The sequence below is a fragment of the Heterocephalus glaber genome, unplaced genomic scaffold (genome assembly GCF_053883595.1).
Source record: "Heterocephalus glaber isolate CG9 unplaced genomic scaffold, H.glaber_assembly_v1.0 deba00001428, whole genome shotgun sequence".
NCBI lineage: Eukaryota > Metazoa > Chordata > Mammalia > Rodentia > Bathyergidae > Heterocephalus > Heterocephalus glaber.
Window position 1 is genome coordinate 31,740,615 of NW_028258293.1, and position 17,040 is coordinate 31,757,654.

The 17,040-nt window shown below is 54.8% G+C and overlaps 1 protein-coding gene across 4 annotated transcripts in view; it reads left to right on the plus strand.

Annotated features, from left to right (window-relative positions):
- The window catches only part of Myo7a (myosin VIIA), a 78,501-nt gene that overhangs the window by 49,876 nt on the left and 11,585 nt on the right, over positions 1–17,040 (plus strand). For 2 of the 4 annotated variants that reach the window (XM_087211997.1, XM_087211998.1), the window contains exons 20-36: positions 400–484; positions 1,050–1,268; positions 1,632–1,739; positions 2,732–2,941; positions 3,235–3,438; positions 3,634–3,810; positions 4,276–4,365; positions 5,578–5,705; positions 7,166–7,292; positions 7,865–7,984; positions 8,515–8,688; positions 9,421–9,648; positions 10,674–10,844; positions 13,765–13,882; positions 14,591–14,717; positions 15,311–15,594; positions 16,428–16,618. In XM_087211997.1, the coding sequence (XP_087068123.1) occupies positions 400–484; positions 1,050–1,268; positions 1,632–1,739; positions 2,732–2,941; positions 3,235–3,438; positions 3,634–3,810; positions 4,276–4,365; positions 5,578–5,705; positions 7,166–7,292; positions 7,865–7,984; positions 8,515–8,688; positions 9,421–9,648; positions 10,674–10,844; positions 13,765–13,882; positions 14,591–14,717; positions 15,311–15,594; positions 16,428–16,618 (2,761 nt within the window). The remainder of the gene's footprint in view (positions 1–399; positions 485–1,049; positions 1,269–1,631; positions 1,740–2,731; positions 2,942–3,234; positions 3,439–3,633; positions 3,811–4,275; positions 4,366–5,577; positions 5,706–7,165; positions 7,293–7,864; positions 7,985–8,514; positions 8,689–9,420; positions 9,649–10,673; positions 10,845–13,764; positions 13,883–14,590; positions 14,718–15,310; positions 15,595–16,427; positions 16,619–17,040) is intronic. The other 2 variants (XM_013067417.3, XM_087212000.1) reach the window with 2 other exon arrangements.

A 17,040-nucleotide genomic window follows, 5' to 3' on the forward strand; every position in this document is an offset into this window, starting at 1 on the left:
GCAGCCTGCTGTGTATTGGCAGATAAACAGGCGTCCTCAGAGTCAGAGACACAGCCTGTTATCCCAACCTCAAGTCTTAGCTTCCTCATCCTTAAAATAATGGAGTTTGATGGTTCAAAGCTCTGTTTTATATTATTTCATTTATTAATTTGTTTAGACATTTACTCATTCAACAAGTACCTCAATGGGCTTATGTGACAAGCCTGTGCATTAGGAATGGCAGGTGTTAAGCTACCCCTTTTCCAGAGGAGAATGCTAAGGCACAAGGTCATACAGCTGAGATGTCACAGAGCTGAGGCTTACTGTGCTTTCCTAAAATTCCAAGACACCTGGACCCTGGCTGCCTCCAAGCCCCAGCTCTCCGCTCTGAGATTTACCCAATCTCTGCTACCATTTCAGGTCCAACTTCCTGAAGCTGAAGAATGCAGCCACACTGATCCAGAGGCACTGGCGGGGCCGCAACTGTAGAAGGAGCTATGAGCTGGTGAGCCTCCCCACCAGCTGCTCCTCGCAGGTCAGGCCTTTGAACCAGGCCTCGTTGCCATGGCAACAGGACTTAGCTGCACTGAGGCAGCACGCCCCAGCCGGCCCCTAGCTTCCCTCCAGCCAAAGTCCAGATCTAGTGGCTCTTTCCAACTGGTCAACAATGTTCACTGCTTTTCTTCTGGAATGTTTTCATGAGTTGTGAATACACTGGTTATTGGAGACCTCAAAGCAGCCAGAAGTGGCTAGGTCATGGGTGGCCCCTAGGGGGAGCCTAGACTTGGGGTGAGAGGTAGACAGGAAGTGGACTGTTTGGTTATAGCGCCTGGTCCAGGCTGGGGTCACTTAGGGACCCATCTCAGGGAGAGTCTTGGCCACCCTTTAGAAAACTTCCCCCCCTGATGGAAGGCAGCTTGAAGTATTGGAGCCATCACCTCCTTTAAGCAAAGACTAAGCCTTGCCTTGGGGGTGCCAGTCTGCCAGCAGAGGCCGATGCAGTGGAGGCTCTTGTGGCAGGGGCCATCCAGGCTGGGGCACTGTTCTGAGCATGGGCCATGTCCTTGCAGATGCGCCTGGGCTTCCTGCGGCTGCAGGCCCTGCATCACTCCCGGAAGCTGCACCAGCAGTACCGCCTGGCCCGCCGACACATCATTGAGTTCCAGGCCCGATGCCGAGCCTACCTGGTGCGAAAGGCCTTCCGCCACCGCCTCTGGGCTGTGCTCACCGTGCAGGCCTATGCCCGTGGCATGATTGCCCGAAGGCTACACCGGCGCCTCAAGGGTGAGGTGAGGGCCTCTGTCCTCAGAGCTGTGTGCAGCCAAGGCCTGCGGGCGACCTGTGACTGTCCTGCCCTGAGAAGTACATAAGACTGGGACCAGATCCCCCCTTCCACCTTCCCGACCACAGGCAGGACGAGGGCCCCAGCATCCCATGTGTCTTCAAGAGGCCAAGGCAAATCTTGTCTGGCTTTGGGGTCCCTAGTGTCCCCACCCATGTGTGATCTGGAGAACATCTCAGCTGCCTGTTTCCACATCTGCTAAAGTACTTGACAAAGTCATTCACAGGTCCAGAACTCAGGGGGGGTAGAGGTGACAGGAAGTACTGTGACAGATGCTACATCTGATGCCCACCTGGCTTTCTTTCCTCAGTATTTGCGGCGCCTTGAGGCAGAGAAGATGCGGCTGGCAGAGGAGGAGAAGCTCCGGAAAGAAATGAGTGCCAAGAAGGCCAAGGAGGAGGCGGAGCGCAAACATCAGGTGAGCTTCGGACACGGGAGCACCTCCAGGGTCACTCACTGGCTCTTCAGCTCTCCTCAATCTCCAGCCACTTGGCACCTGTCCCTACAACCCTCCTCACTTTCCAGGCCCATCAGTGCTCATCTGCTGAGCTGTCTCTCGGAGCTGGATCTGAACCAGGTGAAAGGATAGAGGGATGGGGCTCGAGAGCAAGAGGGCCTGCACCCCTGCAAGGCCTGCCATGCTGGAGATAAAAAACCTGATTCAGGGGTAGCACCAAAGGCCATGTGGCGTAATATGGGGGCCACCAGCCGTAGTGCTACTGACACATGAAGTGTAGCTCATCCCAGTGGCACGGTGCTACAAGAGTAAAATACAACCTAGCCTCTGAAGATTTAGTGAGCAGAAAGGATGTATAATGCCGCAGTATTATTTTCATAGTATTGATTACATGTTAGGATGATATTTGGGAGAGAAGTGTTAAATAATATTATTAAAAGTAATTTTACTTATTTCCTTTTACTTTTTTTTTTTTGGTACCAGGGATCGAACTCGGGTCCTTGATCTTGCGAGGCAGGCGGTGGAACCACTGAGCTAAATCCCCAGCTTCCTTTTACTTTTTAAAATGTGACTATCACTTGCACTGCTCATGGTATATTTCTCGTGGGCAGTGCTTGTCCAGAGCCCCAGCCCATGGCCGTGGGATTACAGGGCTGGTGTGGGTACTGTGGGGGAGCTGCTCCCGGCTGAGCCTCAAGGACAGCCAGTGTCCAGGGCTCTCCAGTGGCTCAGCAGTGCTGGGCACCTGCCTGCCTTGGACACTGAGGCCAGAGCTCAGCTCGGCCAGCAGGGGAATGTGGAGGCCCAGTCCCTCCCTCTCTGTGCTCAGGAGGCCCTGGTAGAAGTGGGGGCTAGGGCTGCTGCTGGGCTCTCAGGCTTCCCAAGGAGAGTTTGTTTCCTACAGTTGCAGCACTAGTGCCTACTCCATCTCCTCTGTGTCACTCCAACTTCAGGAGCGCCTGGCCCAGCTGGCTCGTGAGGATGCAGAGCGGGAGCTGAAGGAGAAGGAGGAGGCTCGGCAGAAGAAGGAGCTGCTGGAGCGAATGGAGCGGGCCCGCCACCAGCCCATCAACCACTCGGACATGGTGGACAAGATGTTTGGCTTCCTGGGGACTTCGGGTGGCCTGCCAGGCCAGGAGGGCCAGGCACCTAGCGGCTTTGAGGTACCAGGCTGGGCTCAGGCCCCAGAGGCTCCTCTGCACCCGGTGTGATGGCCTTCCCCCCTCTGGTGTCCCTTTGCATTAAAGCCCACCTGGGCCCTCTGAGCCGAGAGCAGTAATGAGGACCTGAATTGGGAACTGCAGGTACCTGCCATGTGACCGTGGGGCAGTCACTGGAGGAAGAGCTGGCTCTGCAGGGACAGCCTGGGGAATAGCAGCCCAGCCCTGAGTCTGCCCCAGGCCCTCCCACCTGGATGCCAGGCCCACACGGCAGGGAGCTCCTTTGTGTCCATCAGGACCTGGAGCAAGGGCGGAGGGAGATGGTGGAAGAGGACCTGGATGCAGCCCTGCCCCTGCCCGACGAGGATGAGGAGGACCTCTCTGAATACAAATTCGCCAAGTTTGCTGCCACCTACTTCCAGGGCACAACAACGCACTCCTACACGAGGCGGCCCCTCAAGCAGCCGCTGTTGTACCACGATGACGAGGGCGACCAGCTGGTGAGGCCTGCCTGCGCTGGGTCACTGATCAGGGCCAGGGCTGGGACTGTGGGTGCTTCCAGGGCAGTGAGCCCTGGCTCCTAGGGCTGGACCCAAGCTGGTATTTCTCCAGCTGTCTCCACACACCCCAGGTTGTGTCCACAGTTTGAGCATGTCTTCAAACCTGGCTTTCTGGCACATGTGCTCTGCTCCTAGGCAGCCCTGGCAGTCTGGATCACCATCCTCCGGTTCATGGGGGACCTCCCGGAGCCCAAGTACCACACAGCCATGAGTGATGGCAGTGAGAAGATCCCTGTGATGACCAAGATTTATGAGACCCTGGGCAAGAAGACTTACAAGAGGGAGCTACAGGCCCTGCAGGGCGAGGGCGAGGTGAGGCCAGGGTACCCCAGCCAGTGGCCTTCCCAGGACAGTGAGGACGGTTGCCTGGGGTGCTCAACCTTGGGGTCCTTGGCAGAAGAAGCATCCTATGATTTATCTCTGTCTCAGTGTTCAGCCCCAGCCTGCCCTCCTCTCTCTACTCCTGGGAACAAATGTATAAAAGTTTTGCAAACTAAAAAGTGCTGACCATAAATGAGGGGCTGCATAGCAGAGCAGACAGGCTTTGTCATCAGAGCCAGCTCCGGTAGTGACTCACCAGGAGACCCTGGGAAGGTCACTGTACTTTTCTGAGTCTCAGTTTTCTCATCTGCCTGTTGGCGGGTGGGGGTGGCAGTGTGAGGTGTCCCATAAACATTAGCATGGAGGTGGGATGGTCCCCGGGCACAGTCCCACTGTCAAGCTATTTTGTCCCTGCTCTCTGCAGTCACTTGCCTCTGAACTCTGTTGGTCCTGCAGGCCCAGCTCCCTGAAGGGCAAAAGAAGAGCAGTGTGAGGCACAAGCTGGTGCACTTGACCCTGAAGAAGAAGTCTAAGCTCACAGAGGAGGTGGGTGCACACCCAGCACCTGGCAGCTTTGGGGGTGGTGCCTCAGGGGGCCAGGCTGTGGCAGGGCTGATCTGGGACCCGCAGGAGGGGGCCACGCTGCCTGTCCCCAAGGGCAGGACAATGGCAGGTGCTTGGATGGTAGGAGTGTATGCAAAAAGTGGTGAATGAGGTTGGAGTCTGGAGCAGAGGGGCTTCCAGAGCTGGCAAGGGTCTGGTGGCATATGGTGGGAGGGAAGGCACCTCCTGCCAGGGCTTGCACCCATGGCTTTTGGTCCTTTCAGACATGGGAACTTTCCTGTGGTAACAGTGCTCATGGAGCATCAGGACCACTGGCGGCTTTGAACCCCTCACTCAGCTCCCTCACCTTCTTCTGAGCACCGTCCCCGCCCAGTGCTCCAGGCCCAGCTGTGCTGCTGGGGTCCGAGTGGGATCAACACAGGCCGTGGCGTTCATGGCCACCTCTTCCACACCCCCTTGTTTGCACACACCTGAAATTCCTCCTCCTTCTCCGCCTGGGGGTTCCCTTCTCTGGGAAGCCTCTTTTTGACCCCCTACTTCAGGGTCAGGGGCTCCTGCATTGCCTCCACCTTGTCCTGTCCTCTCCTGGGTCACAAATCCTGTCTTGCAGCCACATAGGGTCAGATTTGAATCTTAGCTCTGTACTGGGTATGAAGGGACCTAGGCAAGGAAACACCCATTCCTGGGGCCTTGGGAGGAGGGTGCTGGATGGCAACTGAGCTTCGAAGACCTTCCCGGATTGTCCTACCTGCATCACACCCCTGCCTCTCACCCCTCACCACATCTGGGCATAGCACAGGGCTGCTGCTGTAGCTGTGTGGGACCAGAGAGGGGACATTCATCTTCAAAGAACCAGGTCTGGGCCCTTGATGAGTGGGAGGTTGGAGCCAGGGTGTACTCTGGTGCCGGAGATGTAGGAGGGGCCTGCCCTGGAGAGATGAGGTCTTGCTTAGAATCTGATGGGTAGGGCGATCCTGGCCGGAAAGGCCTCCCTGGGGTGGGGGCTGGGGTGCAGGGGATCAGGCAGGCTGCAGATGAGCTGTGTCTCAGAATATGGTGGCCCCAAGCCCATGCTTCACAGCCATGGGCTTGTTCTTGCTCTGTGGGGTGGGGCGGTGACAGTGGCAGAGTCCTCAAGGGACCCTGTACTCTTGAACTTTACCAGCCCTGGTCAATCCTGTCCCCTTGGACCAGGTGACCAAGAGGCTGCACGACGGGGAGTCCACAGTGCAGGGCAATAGCATGCTGGAGGACCGCCCCACCTCCAACCTGGAGAAGCTGCACTTCATCATTGGCAACGGCATCTTGCGGCCAGCGCTGCGGTCAGTGCTCTAGGGGGCAGCACTGCCACACGGCAGGGTGGCGGGGGGGGGGTACCCCACCCTCCCCGACAGGGCCTGGAGGCCTTTTGCTGGGTGGATGTGGCTCCATCACCTTAGCAATAGATGAAGCCCAGAGGTCTGTGTTTGACTGTGCTGCTGGCTAGTTCTGTGACCTTCATCAAATTCTTTTATCCTCCAAGCCTGTGGTTCCTAGGCTGTAAAGGGAAATAATAATAATGCTCACCTCAAATGCTAATCCCTCTCTCCTCCCAGCCTCAGTAAAGAGAGTGGGTCAGGTTGGAGACTCAAGTGGAAGGGGATAGGTTTTCACTGACCTCTAACGATCTGGGAACTAGAGCCACACGTACTTCAAAGGTTGTTCTTTCTGCTCTAATTTTACCCTTCCTACTCCTTAGCTATTTTTTTTTTTGGTACCGGGGATCGAACTCGGGTCCTTGCGCTTACACAGCAGTGGGGAAACCACTGAGCTAAATCCCCAGTCCCTCCTTAGCTGTTTAAAATGGCTGTTGTTTTATGAAATGATTGGGGTAGTGGACAGGGTGTGTGTATGCACACGCGTGATGTTTTTGTTATCATAAAAAGTTGACAACTTCTAGAATTTATGTAAAAGTCTCTTGGCCCATGAATTCTCAAAATACAGGAGCCACTGAATCAAGATAATCCCTTCTGCTAGGCAGGCCCTGCCCTTGGAGAAGGAAGACGAGCAGGAGCGCCCCCTGGTGGTCATTGCATCACCGTGTGTCTGCCCTTGTCCCTGAGCAGGCAGGCTGCCCTCTTTGAGTTCCCACCTCAGGGGATGGAAGAAATGTCACCACAGCAGTGATCACAGCAGCTGCCCTTTACTAGAGGCTCACTGTGCTAGGCCCTATGCTAGGTGCTTTATAAGCCTCAGCTCATCTTTTTATACAGAAATCACATAAGGATTATTTTCAAATGAAAACAAAAAAATTACTCTCCTTGTTTTAATCTCACTACTTCAGTATTCACGCGTTACAGAAATAGGCGCAGTCCCTGCTCATCTGGCCCCAGAGACATGCCCTGGCTTTTTTCTGCTGTACCAGTTGGCATTGGTAGGAGCTCCCCTGACTATGGGCTGGGGTTGGAGAAGCGAAGCCATCCATCCAGGACACTCAGTGGGTCACCAGTGAGGCAGAGCTGGGCCTGTGCTTCTCACCAGTGTGGCCGCTGTGCCCAGAGTGGTTCTCCAGACGGGGGCCCTGGCTGTGGCCTCTGGACTGGAGCCAGGAAGGTGCTTCATGCTTGATGATCCTGTCCCTAAAACAGTGCCCCTTTGGTGGCTGCCCAGAGCTCTGGGCTCAGCCTCCCCACCTGGCCCCCTCTGGCTCCTCCTGAATGGTCTTGGGCAAGCTGGACAGAATGGCCGACCTGCTGTTGGGAAGGGGGCCAGCTGCTCCTCTGAGGTGATCCCTCCTGCACAGGGATGAGATCTACTGCCAGATCAGCAAGCAGCTCACCCACAACCCATCCAAGAGCAGTTATGCCCGCGGCTGGATCCTCGTGTCTCTCTGTGTAGGCTGTTTTGCTCCCTCTGAGAAGTTTGTCAAGGTAAGAGAGGTGCCTGGGGCAGAGGGGGCTGGCCCTGTCCTGGTATTGGGGGAGAGAGTGGAGAAAAAGCTCAGCAGGGTCTCTCACCCAACCCTAGGCCCCTGAGTCCCTCTGCCCAGGTAGCCACCACTTGGCTCTGTCCTCCCTCATCGCTGTTATACTTAGGCTGAGTCTGACAGGTTATGTCCTGGGCCCCATGCACATGTCTTAGGGCAGTCACCTCAGTTCAACTCGGTGTCAGGCCTGGATGCTGGTTGGGGCTGTAAGGGTGGAAGAGGTGGTAGAGTCTAGACTGGGTCCCAGAAGAGAACAGTTACACTGGGCAGAGGGAGTGACGGCATGTGCAGGGCGAGGCAGGAGACCTGGCAGAGAACAGCTGGGGCTGGACTATGTGATTTTGTGGCCAAGGCATAGTCCATGGACTTGGTCCAAGTGCAGTGAGAACCATGGCTGGAGAGGAGGGATGTGGTCAGTCCTGCCTCTGTGAGCAGGTCCTGAGTGTGCTGCAATGGTCCGGGTGGGGGAGGCCCAGGGCTGCTGGGGTGGGGCCTCATTGGGCCGGCTGTATGTAGTACCTGCGGAACTTCATCCACGGGGGACCCCCTGGCTATGCCCCATACTGTGAGGAGCGTCTGAGGAGGACCTTTGTCAACGGGACGCGGACACAGCCACCCAGCTGGCTGGAGTTGCAGGTGACCTCATGCAGTTTTTGCACACTCACTACACTCTGGTGCCCCCCCCCCATGCTCCCTGCTTTGGGATACAGTGGTTCCTCAAGTGCCTACCTCAAATTCTGTAATCTGGGCCCCTGGGTGCAGGACAGCCCCCCAAGGATCATTGAGTGCCATCTGTTAGCCAATGCCAAAGGGCCTTGGATGCAGGGGATGCCCTCTGCATCACAGTGGTTCAGCAGCAGCATGGGGATGATGAGACCATCCTGCAGGGTCTTACGATGGTTGTGTGAAGTGAGTGCAGAAGGCCCTGCATGTGGCAGTGCCTGACCTCTCAGCCCAGGGCACTGGCACAGGGGACCTAATGGGACCCATCTGGGAGAGCTGTGTAGCAGGGCCTCCAGCCACCTGTGACAGGGATAGGCAGTGTCCTAGTGGGATGCTTGGGGCCTAGGGCTCAAGGGGAGCTTTGGCCCCACAGAGAGCATGGAGCCAGGGTACAGAAAGTAGGCTGGTCTGAAGTGACCCCATAAATCCTTGGTCACCTCAAGGCCACCAAGTCCAAGAAGCCCATCATGTTGCCTGTGACATTCATGGATGGGACTACCAAGACCCTGCTGACGGACTCGGCGACCACAGCCAAGGAGTTGTGCAATGCCCTGGCTGACAAGATCTCCCTCAGGGACCGTTTTGGGTTCTCGCTCTACATCGCCCTATTTGATAAGGTATAGCGGCCTACAGCACCACCTCCCGGTGCCACTCAGCAAGGCCACTGGCCCCTATCTCAGTGTGCTGCTTACTAGCTCAAGTGACCTCCAGTGGGTTACTTAGGCCAGGGGTAACCTGAATCTGTCCGGCTCATCAGGATAGTGACAGGCTCTTAGGCACCAAGAAGCTCCTCAGGGCCTTGCAGACTGAAACCCAAGCCCCTAGGGTGTCATGTGCTCAGCCTGAAGGAATCCTCCCGCGGTACCCAGCTGTGTTCCTGGGAGCCACCTGGAAACGTACTTCCATATTGGCTTGCTGTGACATGTGACAGAGAGTTCTACAAGTGGTCATTCCTTTCCACTTGTCCTCCACCAGCTGGCATGTGAACACCTCCAACTCGGTCCTGCAGCCATCTCCACTGAGCTAAGCCAGGGACTTTGGGAATTTCACCTCTACTCAGCCAGTCCAGGGACAGAACTTGTGGCTGGGCACGGTTCACCTGGATTTTTCTCTCTCACACACACACTAGGTCTAGAAAAGATAATATAAGATAATCTACTAGGTCTAGAAAGATAATAATTGAGTATGCTGGCTCCAAGCCTATGCCTGGGATCCACAGTTCCCTTTTGTGTCTGCTTCCTGGGGACCTGCGCCTCATTTCCATCTGGACTAAAACAGTTGACACAGTTGCTAGCTCCTCAGAGTCTTCCCGACTAGGGAGTCTGCCCACTCTTCCTCTGTGCCCACAGGTGTCCTCCCTGGGCAGTGGCAGTGACCATGTCATGGATGCCATCTCCCAGTGTGAACAGTATGCCAAGGAGCAGGGTGCCCAGGAGCGCAATGCACCATGGAGGCTCTTCTTCCGTAAAGAGGTCTTCACACCCTGGCACAACTCCTCAGAAGACAATGTGGCCACCAACCTCATCTACCAGCAGGTGGTGCGAGGGGTCAAGTTTGGGGAATACAGGTGTGAAAAGGTGAGTGAGAGGGAATCTCCTGCACTTGCTTGACCCTCAGCCACCTGTGTTTCCAAATCTGGGCCGCATGTTACTGTCTGTGACCAACCAGCAGCCAGTGCTGAGGTGGGACTGTTTGCTGTTGGACATTCTCCAGGCTTCTCCTGGATTTAACCCACGTTCCTCATGGGAGCTGTGAGGATGCGGTAATGTGACAGGAGCAGGGGCTTTAAAGATCATCCTGGATTCTGTCCCTGGGAGGTGTCCCCACACTGCTGCAGTCTGTGCATGCTACGCTGTATGTGCTTCAGTGCATACCTGTGGCACTGTTCTGGGTTAGTCTAGTAAACTCTGGATGAGAAGGAAATTCAGTCAAATTTAGACTGGACTTTGCACATGTATATTGCTTTCTCTCCTAAGGACAGGAACAATGTGGTTGCCTTGTTTTGTGATGATGGTGATGGTGGTTCTGATGGTACTTAGGGTTCTATTAATGATTGTGATGAGGGATGAGGATGAGGAAGTGAAGAGGATAGTTGTGGTTGGTGGTTACGGTGGAGGGAGTGATGCTGTGAGAGGTAGTGATGACGTTGTTGATGGTGGCGTTTACTGTTGGTATTGATGGTGATACTGGTAATGTGGTAGTGATGCACCAGCTGTATTATTGTCTAAAATTTGGAAATACTTGAAACTCATTAGAAACTCAAGGCCACCAGAACCGAGCTGTATTTCCTGCTGTTGGAGCCCTGGAGAGTCCCAGGCAGGCAACACTGGCTGTCATGCACCAGCCCAGGCAGAGAAGGGCCAATGTCTAGTGCCCACCTAGCACTCTGCAGTCTTAATTATCTCCCAGATGCTCAGCAATGATGACAGAGATAGTAATAGTGAGTCAATGAATTATCGGTGAAGCAATGAAAATAAAGGGTCCCAAAGGCCAGGGTCCCAGACCTACGTGGGAGGCAGGGCCAGGAAAGGGCTGTCAGTGGTCTGGAAGGGCTTCCCAAAGGGGACTGGACCACAGGTGTGACTAAGGTCTCCTCCCCTAGGAAGATGACCTGGCCGAGCTGGCCTCCCAGCAGTACTTTGTGGACTACGGCTCAGAAATGATCCTGGAGCGTCTCCTGAACCTTGTGCCCACCTACATCCCTGACCGCGAGATCACACCCCTGAAGACACTCGAGAAGTGGGCCCAGCTGGCCATTGCAGCCCACAAGAAGGTAGAAGACCAGGAGAGGGCTTGGGGGAGGGGTCAGGACCCAAGCAATTGAGGTCACAGTTTCCTTCAACATGCCTCCAACAGCTGTTTCTGCACTGTGAATATCAGTCACACCTGCCTCCTAACTCCTTCTCTGGGCTGGGTGCCAGGGACACAGAGCAGAATCACACCCAGTCCTGCAGGTCCTGAGGGAACCCCTGAGGCCATAGGTATTGAGGTGACATCCCTGGTCTTGTACCAGCTGCTTTACAGTGCTGTGTTTCCCAAGAGCTACTGTTCAGGAGTAGAGGTGGCACTAGAGGGAGGGACTGTTAGGCACCACTTTTTTTTTGGTGCTGGGAATTGTACTCAGGGCCTCAAGCTTGCCAGGCAGGTGCTGCACCACTGAGCTACATCCCTGGCCCTGGGAGTGTCTAGGAAATGTGCACTTCTTTTCTAAAGGAACTCCAGCCGCCTTCCTGCCTGGTCACTCTAGGTTGAGGCTCTTTCCACACCCCTTGCTTGGAGCCCTAGGCCTGTGACCAGTGTGAGAGGTTCCTTCCTGAGCTAAGGAGCCTGTCCAAGTAGGCCAGGGGCATTCAGGTGGGGAAGGGGCTGAGGCACTGGCTCTGGCAGCAAACCCACCTGCAAGGCCCCTGCTGTGTCAAGGTAGACTCCTCCTTGCACATTAGTTGCTACAGGGCTCCACAGGTGCTCCTGCCTGTCATCTGCCACACCACATTCCTCTCCCTCACCTGGAGCCCCATGCTATCCCTGTCTACCCTCTAATCTCCCTGGTTAACTCCCACCAGACCCACTTGCCAGAATGCTTCCTGCACCAGCATCTCTGTCCAAGTATGACCCTCCTCTCCCATCCAGAGGAGTGTGTCCACCCTACCATCTCTCTGTCTTTGTTTTGTTTGTTTTTTTTGTTTTGTTTTTGCTATTGCTTCTCCTTCTCCCTTTGCATCTGGCCAGCTGCTGAAGTCTTCCATCAGCTGTGGCCTCCATCTTCAACCACCACCCCTCTGCCTTCCTTGGGGTTTGTATTAGTCAGCTTCCTCATTGCCGGGACACAATACCTGACATCCACAATTTAAAGGAAGAGATTTAATTTGCCTCACATTTTAAGGGGATTTAGTTCAGGGTCAGCTGGCTCCAAGGCAGAAACATCATGGCAGAAAGCTGATCAGTTCATGGTGGTCAAGAACCAGAACAGGGGAACAGCACCAGAGAGGAAGGGAAGAGGGAACAGACATAGATTCCCAAGACCACACCTTTATAACCCACCAATCTCCAAGGTAGATTTCAGAGCCAGTGCAGGTGATACTCCACCCCACCGGCCACAGAGTTCATTACAATCATGGCATGTGGCATGTGGAACGTGCATGTGGTGAGTACTGGGTTGGGTACCATTGTTCATTTTATTTTGATGCCAGGTACCAGATCTTTCCTCTGTGCTCACACATATCTGCATCCAGATTACCTTCTCCTCCACCCCTTCCTCTTTTTCCTCCTCCTTATCTCCTCCTCTTCTTCATTCTTCTTTGCTGACTATTGAACCCAGGGTCTTGCACATGCTAGGCAAGCATTCTACTAGGCTACATCCTCAGCCCTTTTTATTTTTTATTTTGACACAGCCTGAGTTGCCCAGGCTAGCCTCAAACTTGTGATTTTCCCATCTCAGCCTCACAAATAGCTGGGATTACAGTGTACCCCTAATTCCCTTTTCTTGTAAGTACACTAGACCTACTGGATTAGGACCCACCCTAAAGAGCTCATTTTAACTTTACCTCCTGTAGACCTTATGTTCAAACATGGTTCCTGCTGAGTTAGGACTTCAACAGATGAATGGGGCGGGTGGGCGGCAGGGAGGCACAGTGCAGTCTAAAACATTTTATTCTGAAATCATTTCAAAGCTACAGAGAAGTTGCAAATTCAAAAACTTAGAACTGCTGCTTACATTTCAACTGGATTCTCATTATTCGCCCCACTTGCTTCATGATTTTCTCTCTGCAGACATGCATATTTTTTCCCCCAAACATCTGAGTTTATTTGTTTTTTGTTGTTGCTTTTTTGGTACTGGGGATCAAACTTGGGACTTTGCACTTACAAGGCAGGTGGCAGCACCATGAGCTAAATCCCCGGCCCCCAAACATCTTGAGTTTAGGTTGGCAAGCTGGCAAGCTGATGTTCAAGCTCCTTACCCTGAACATTGGCTGTTCCTGGCATGGTGTGGTATCTCAGCTCTCTCCATGCTGGAAATAGGGCAGCGTGTGGCTGGGACACAGCTGTCCTTATCTGTGTCTGTCTACATCCTGTCAAAACCATGTGCTCCTTCTGACCCCTCCAGTCCCTCTCCAACACCATACAGTTCTTACTAGGGCTTGGAAGAACAGTTTAGAGAAATGAAACTGGTTCTTTTGTTTCTTGCCAGGAGCATTGCCCCTCACTACTCACCTTAGCTCCAGGATCCAATCCCTCCTCTGATCTGCTCCTTCTAACTCCTGAGTGTCTCTATAGAAGCTCACTCTTGCAGCTGCAGTCACCTGCAGTCCTGGGCCCTAGCTTCTTTGTGCCACCCCCTGCCCCCGCTGTTCCAGCACTCCCTGCCAAACCCCCATCTCCTCTGCAGCAGTGCAAACCTCCATTGGATCCTGGGCACTAACTAGATTCCTTAGCTTTCCTGTCGCTGCTGAATTCCGAGCTCCTGGGATGGGGCAGGGTGTGGCAGCTTTGTTTTCTCCAGCTTTGTGCCTTGGGACCTGCATGGAAGCAGAGCCTCACACAGGCTCCCTGATGTTGACTGGATGGGGTGGTGGGAGTGGCAAGGCCATGAGGCACAGCAGGGTGCGGTAGCCCTGGGCCACCCCTGGTTCAAAAAAAGGGACATCTGATTTCTAGAGCTTGTACACCATCCTTTGTCCCTCTGTCCTTGCCAGGGGATTTATGCACAGAGGAGAACTGACGCCCAGAAGGTCAAAGAAGATGTGGTCAATTATGCCCGTTTCAAGTGGCCCTTGCTCTTCTCCAGGTTTTATGAGGTCTACAAATTCTCAGGTAGCCCCAGCCTCATGTTCTTGCAGCCCCTCACCCTATGGCCCCATGGCAGAGGGAGGGAGGTCAGCCAGGCTCCAGTCAGGGGCCATGGTCTTCTCAGGTCACATTGCCGGGAGTTCCAGTCCAGTAGTGACTCCAGGGCACACAGGAGGTGCTCATGGCTGACTGAGTTGAACTGTGTAAAAATCGGAATGGCTTAAGCACTTACTGTAAGGAGGATGACCCAGAGTATGCCAGGGACCTCTGCTGGGCACTCTGCTGAAGCTGAGATGAGTGTGACAGACACCAACCCACATGGGTGACACATTGGCCTTGGCCATTGTTACTGGGCATCTATCTGCTCTGAGCCAGGCCTGTGCTGTCATCAAACATTGGGTCAGAGGGAACCCTGGGGTTCTGCTCTCCAACCCTCCCCATATCCCACATTGGTGCAAGCCGGGGACTTGTCCAGAGCTGCACAGAGACCAGTGGCAGGGACGGGACTGATACCGAGTTTGATACCGCATTTCCTGATCCAGCACTCTCTTCCCACTGCACTTGGGTTTTGGGTTGTAGGGTGGCCTTGCTTTCTGAATCTGTTTCTCCGTTTGTAAACTGGAAACCAGTATACTCCCATCGTTGCTGCCTCTTTGATGGTTTTCAGGATTGAGAGAGGCTGGGCCCAGGAGAAAGGGTGTGTCCCTCTCAGTGCTTCTGTCATTGTCCCAGGTCCCACCCTTCCCAAGAATGATGTCATTGTGGCCGTCAACTGGACGGGTGTCTACTTTGTGGATGAGCAGGAGCAAGTGCTCCTGGAATTGTCCTTCCCGGAGATCATGGCGGTGTCCAGCAGCAGGTGAGGAGGGGTGGAGCACAGACAGACGAATGGGGAGGGAGAGGGAGTGGGGTGCTGCTGTGGGTCGGTCACGCAGTGCACAGACAGTGGACTACATGGCGGGAGGGCTCTTTGGAAACTGAAAAGTGCAGTGCGCTCAGGGTGGGGGCACAAGTTCCTGGAGAGTTCAGTGACCTTGAGTCCCACCTGGGGTTTGTAGGGATGTCTCTGGGCTGTGTCTGACGGGCTGGGCTGGGCTGTGTCCAGCTCTGACTAGGCACATAGGATGCAGTGGTGACAGTGCTTGCCCCCCTGGAGCTCAGTCAATCAAGGAGACAGATACCAAACAAGGACAGTATCGTGATGGCTGGGGAGGCTGGGGAGGACTTCCCAGAGCACATGGCATCAAGGCTGAGACTTGTAGGGTGAGCAGGACTCAGACAGGGGAGGAGATGTGGGCTGGGCCGATGTGGGCCTGTGCGAGGGCTATGTCTATCTGGTACTGAGACGTGTCTGACCCGGTCATGCCTCCCTGGCTGGACCACGCTGTGCTGTGATTGCTCCTCATCTCCGGTGGCTGGGCTGCTGACTTGGCTGGCCTTGGTCTCCTTCAGGGAGTGCTGTGTCTTACTCTCGCTGGGCTGCTCTGATCTGGGCTGTGCTGAGACTCACTCGGGCCGGGCAGGACTGATCCCGGCTGGGGCCTGTTCTCCGTGTTGGTCCTGCAGGGGAGCAAAACTGACGGCCCCCAGCTTCACACTGGCCACCATCAAGGGGGATGAGTACACTTTCACTTCCAGCAATGCCGAGGACATCCGTGACCTGGTAGTCACCTTCCTGGAGGGACTCCGGAAGAGGTCTAAGTATGTAGTGGCCCTGCAGGACAACTCCAACCCTGGTGAGTGGTGGCCAGCATGGGTAGCCAGGGGGGTCAGGGAGACCATATGCTTTGACCTTGGCTGGTACTCAGGGCTGTTAGGGCCTTGTCAGCTGCCCTTCCCAGACATTGGGCGAGACCGCATGACTCACCTTCATGTGCCCTGTGGGGAACCTTCCTCTCCCTCTCTCAGGGCCCTCATTACATATCTCCTGTCACTTTCTCAAGTCAGATCATGGGTCTTGCTCAGTGATTTCCAAAACCCTCTGCCTTCAAATGACAGCAGCATAACGGCTACCCTAACTGAGCATCTCCCAGGCCACCTAGGCCCAGAGTGTGGACCCTACCTTCAGTGGGGAGTGAGGCAGGACAGTGACTAGGGAAGCCTAGAGACTGTGGGAGCTCACCAGGGAGACCTCAGGCAGCCCAGGGCCTAGGGAGAAAATATGAGTGAGCAGAGTGTATGAGACAGAGGGCAGAGCACGGACTAAGCACGGAGGCAGGAGAAAGGTGGCATGTCCGGGAATGGACATGTATTTGGTTTAACTGGAATGGTCGAAGGGAGAGAGGAGGAGCATGAAGCAAGGTGGAAAGAGTCAGGCAGGCCCACTCAACACAGGCTCAGGAGTGTAGGTTTTCTCCTAAGGGCTATGGGAAGCCACAGAAGGTGGCTTTGTCTGTGTGAAGGGTCGTGACAAGGTGGAGGCAGGATGACAGATAAGCAGACATGAGGCAAATAGAGCATCTGCTCTTCAGTGGAGGGTAGTGGCTTATAGATTACCAACCCAAATAAAGATGTATGACCCAGCCTCTCTCTCTGCCTGCATGTGGCTCTGCTCCCCTCTGCTCTGAAGTGGGCGAGGAGTCGGGCTTCCTCAGCTTTGCCAAGGGAGACCTCATCATCCTGGACCATGACACTGGTGAGCAGGTCATGAACTCAGGCTGGGCCAACGGCATCAATGAGAGGACCAAGCAGCGTGGGGACTTCCCCACGGACTGCGTGTACGTCATGCCCACTGTCACCATGCCCCCACGGGAGATTGTGGTATGTGGCCTGGCAGTGGTGGATGGATGGGAGGCTCCTCTAGACTCCTCTGTCATCTTCTTATATCTATAAAATGGAATGAAGCATTGTAATCAGGGGATGACCTGCAGCTTCCGTAAAGATATTTCAGGGGGCCGTAAGGGACCACAGTCTTATAGCAGGGGCCTGGAGATGACATCAGAAGAGGAACTGCCAAGGGGAGAGGAAGGGAGGAGAGTGGCCCAGGGGGAGGGGTATCATCTGGCTGGCTGAGAGGGAGTGAGGGCATAGTGGGCAGGTGGCCTGGCTCTTCTGGGGAGCCCCAGACCAGAGCCCAGCTCCTCAGATGACTCCTGAGCTGGGCTTAGGTGACCTGGCAGGTGGGAGCCCAGCATGATGAGGCAGCAGGAGCTGCAGAGTCCTAGGGAGGAAAAGGGCTCCTG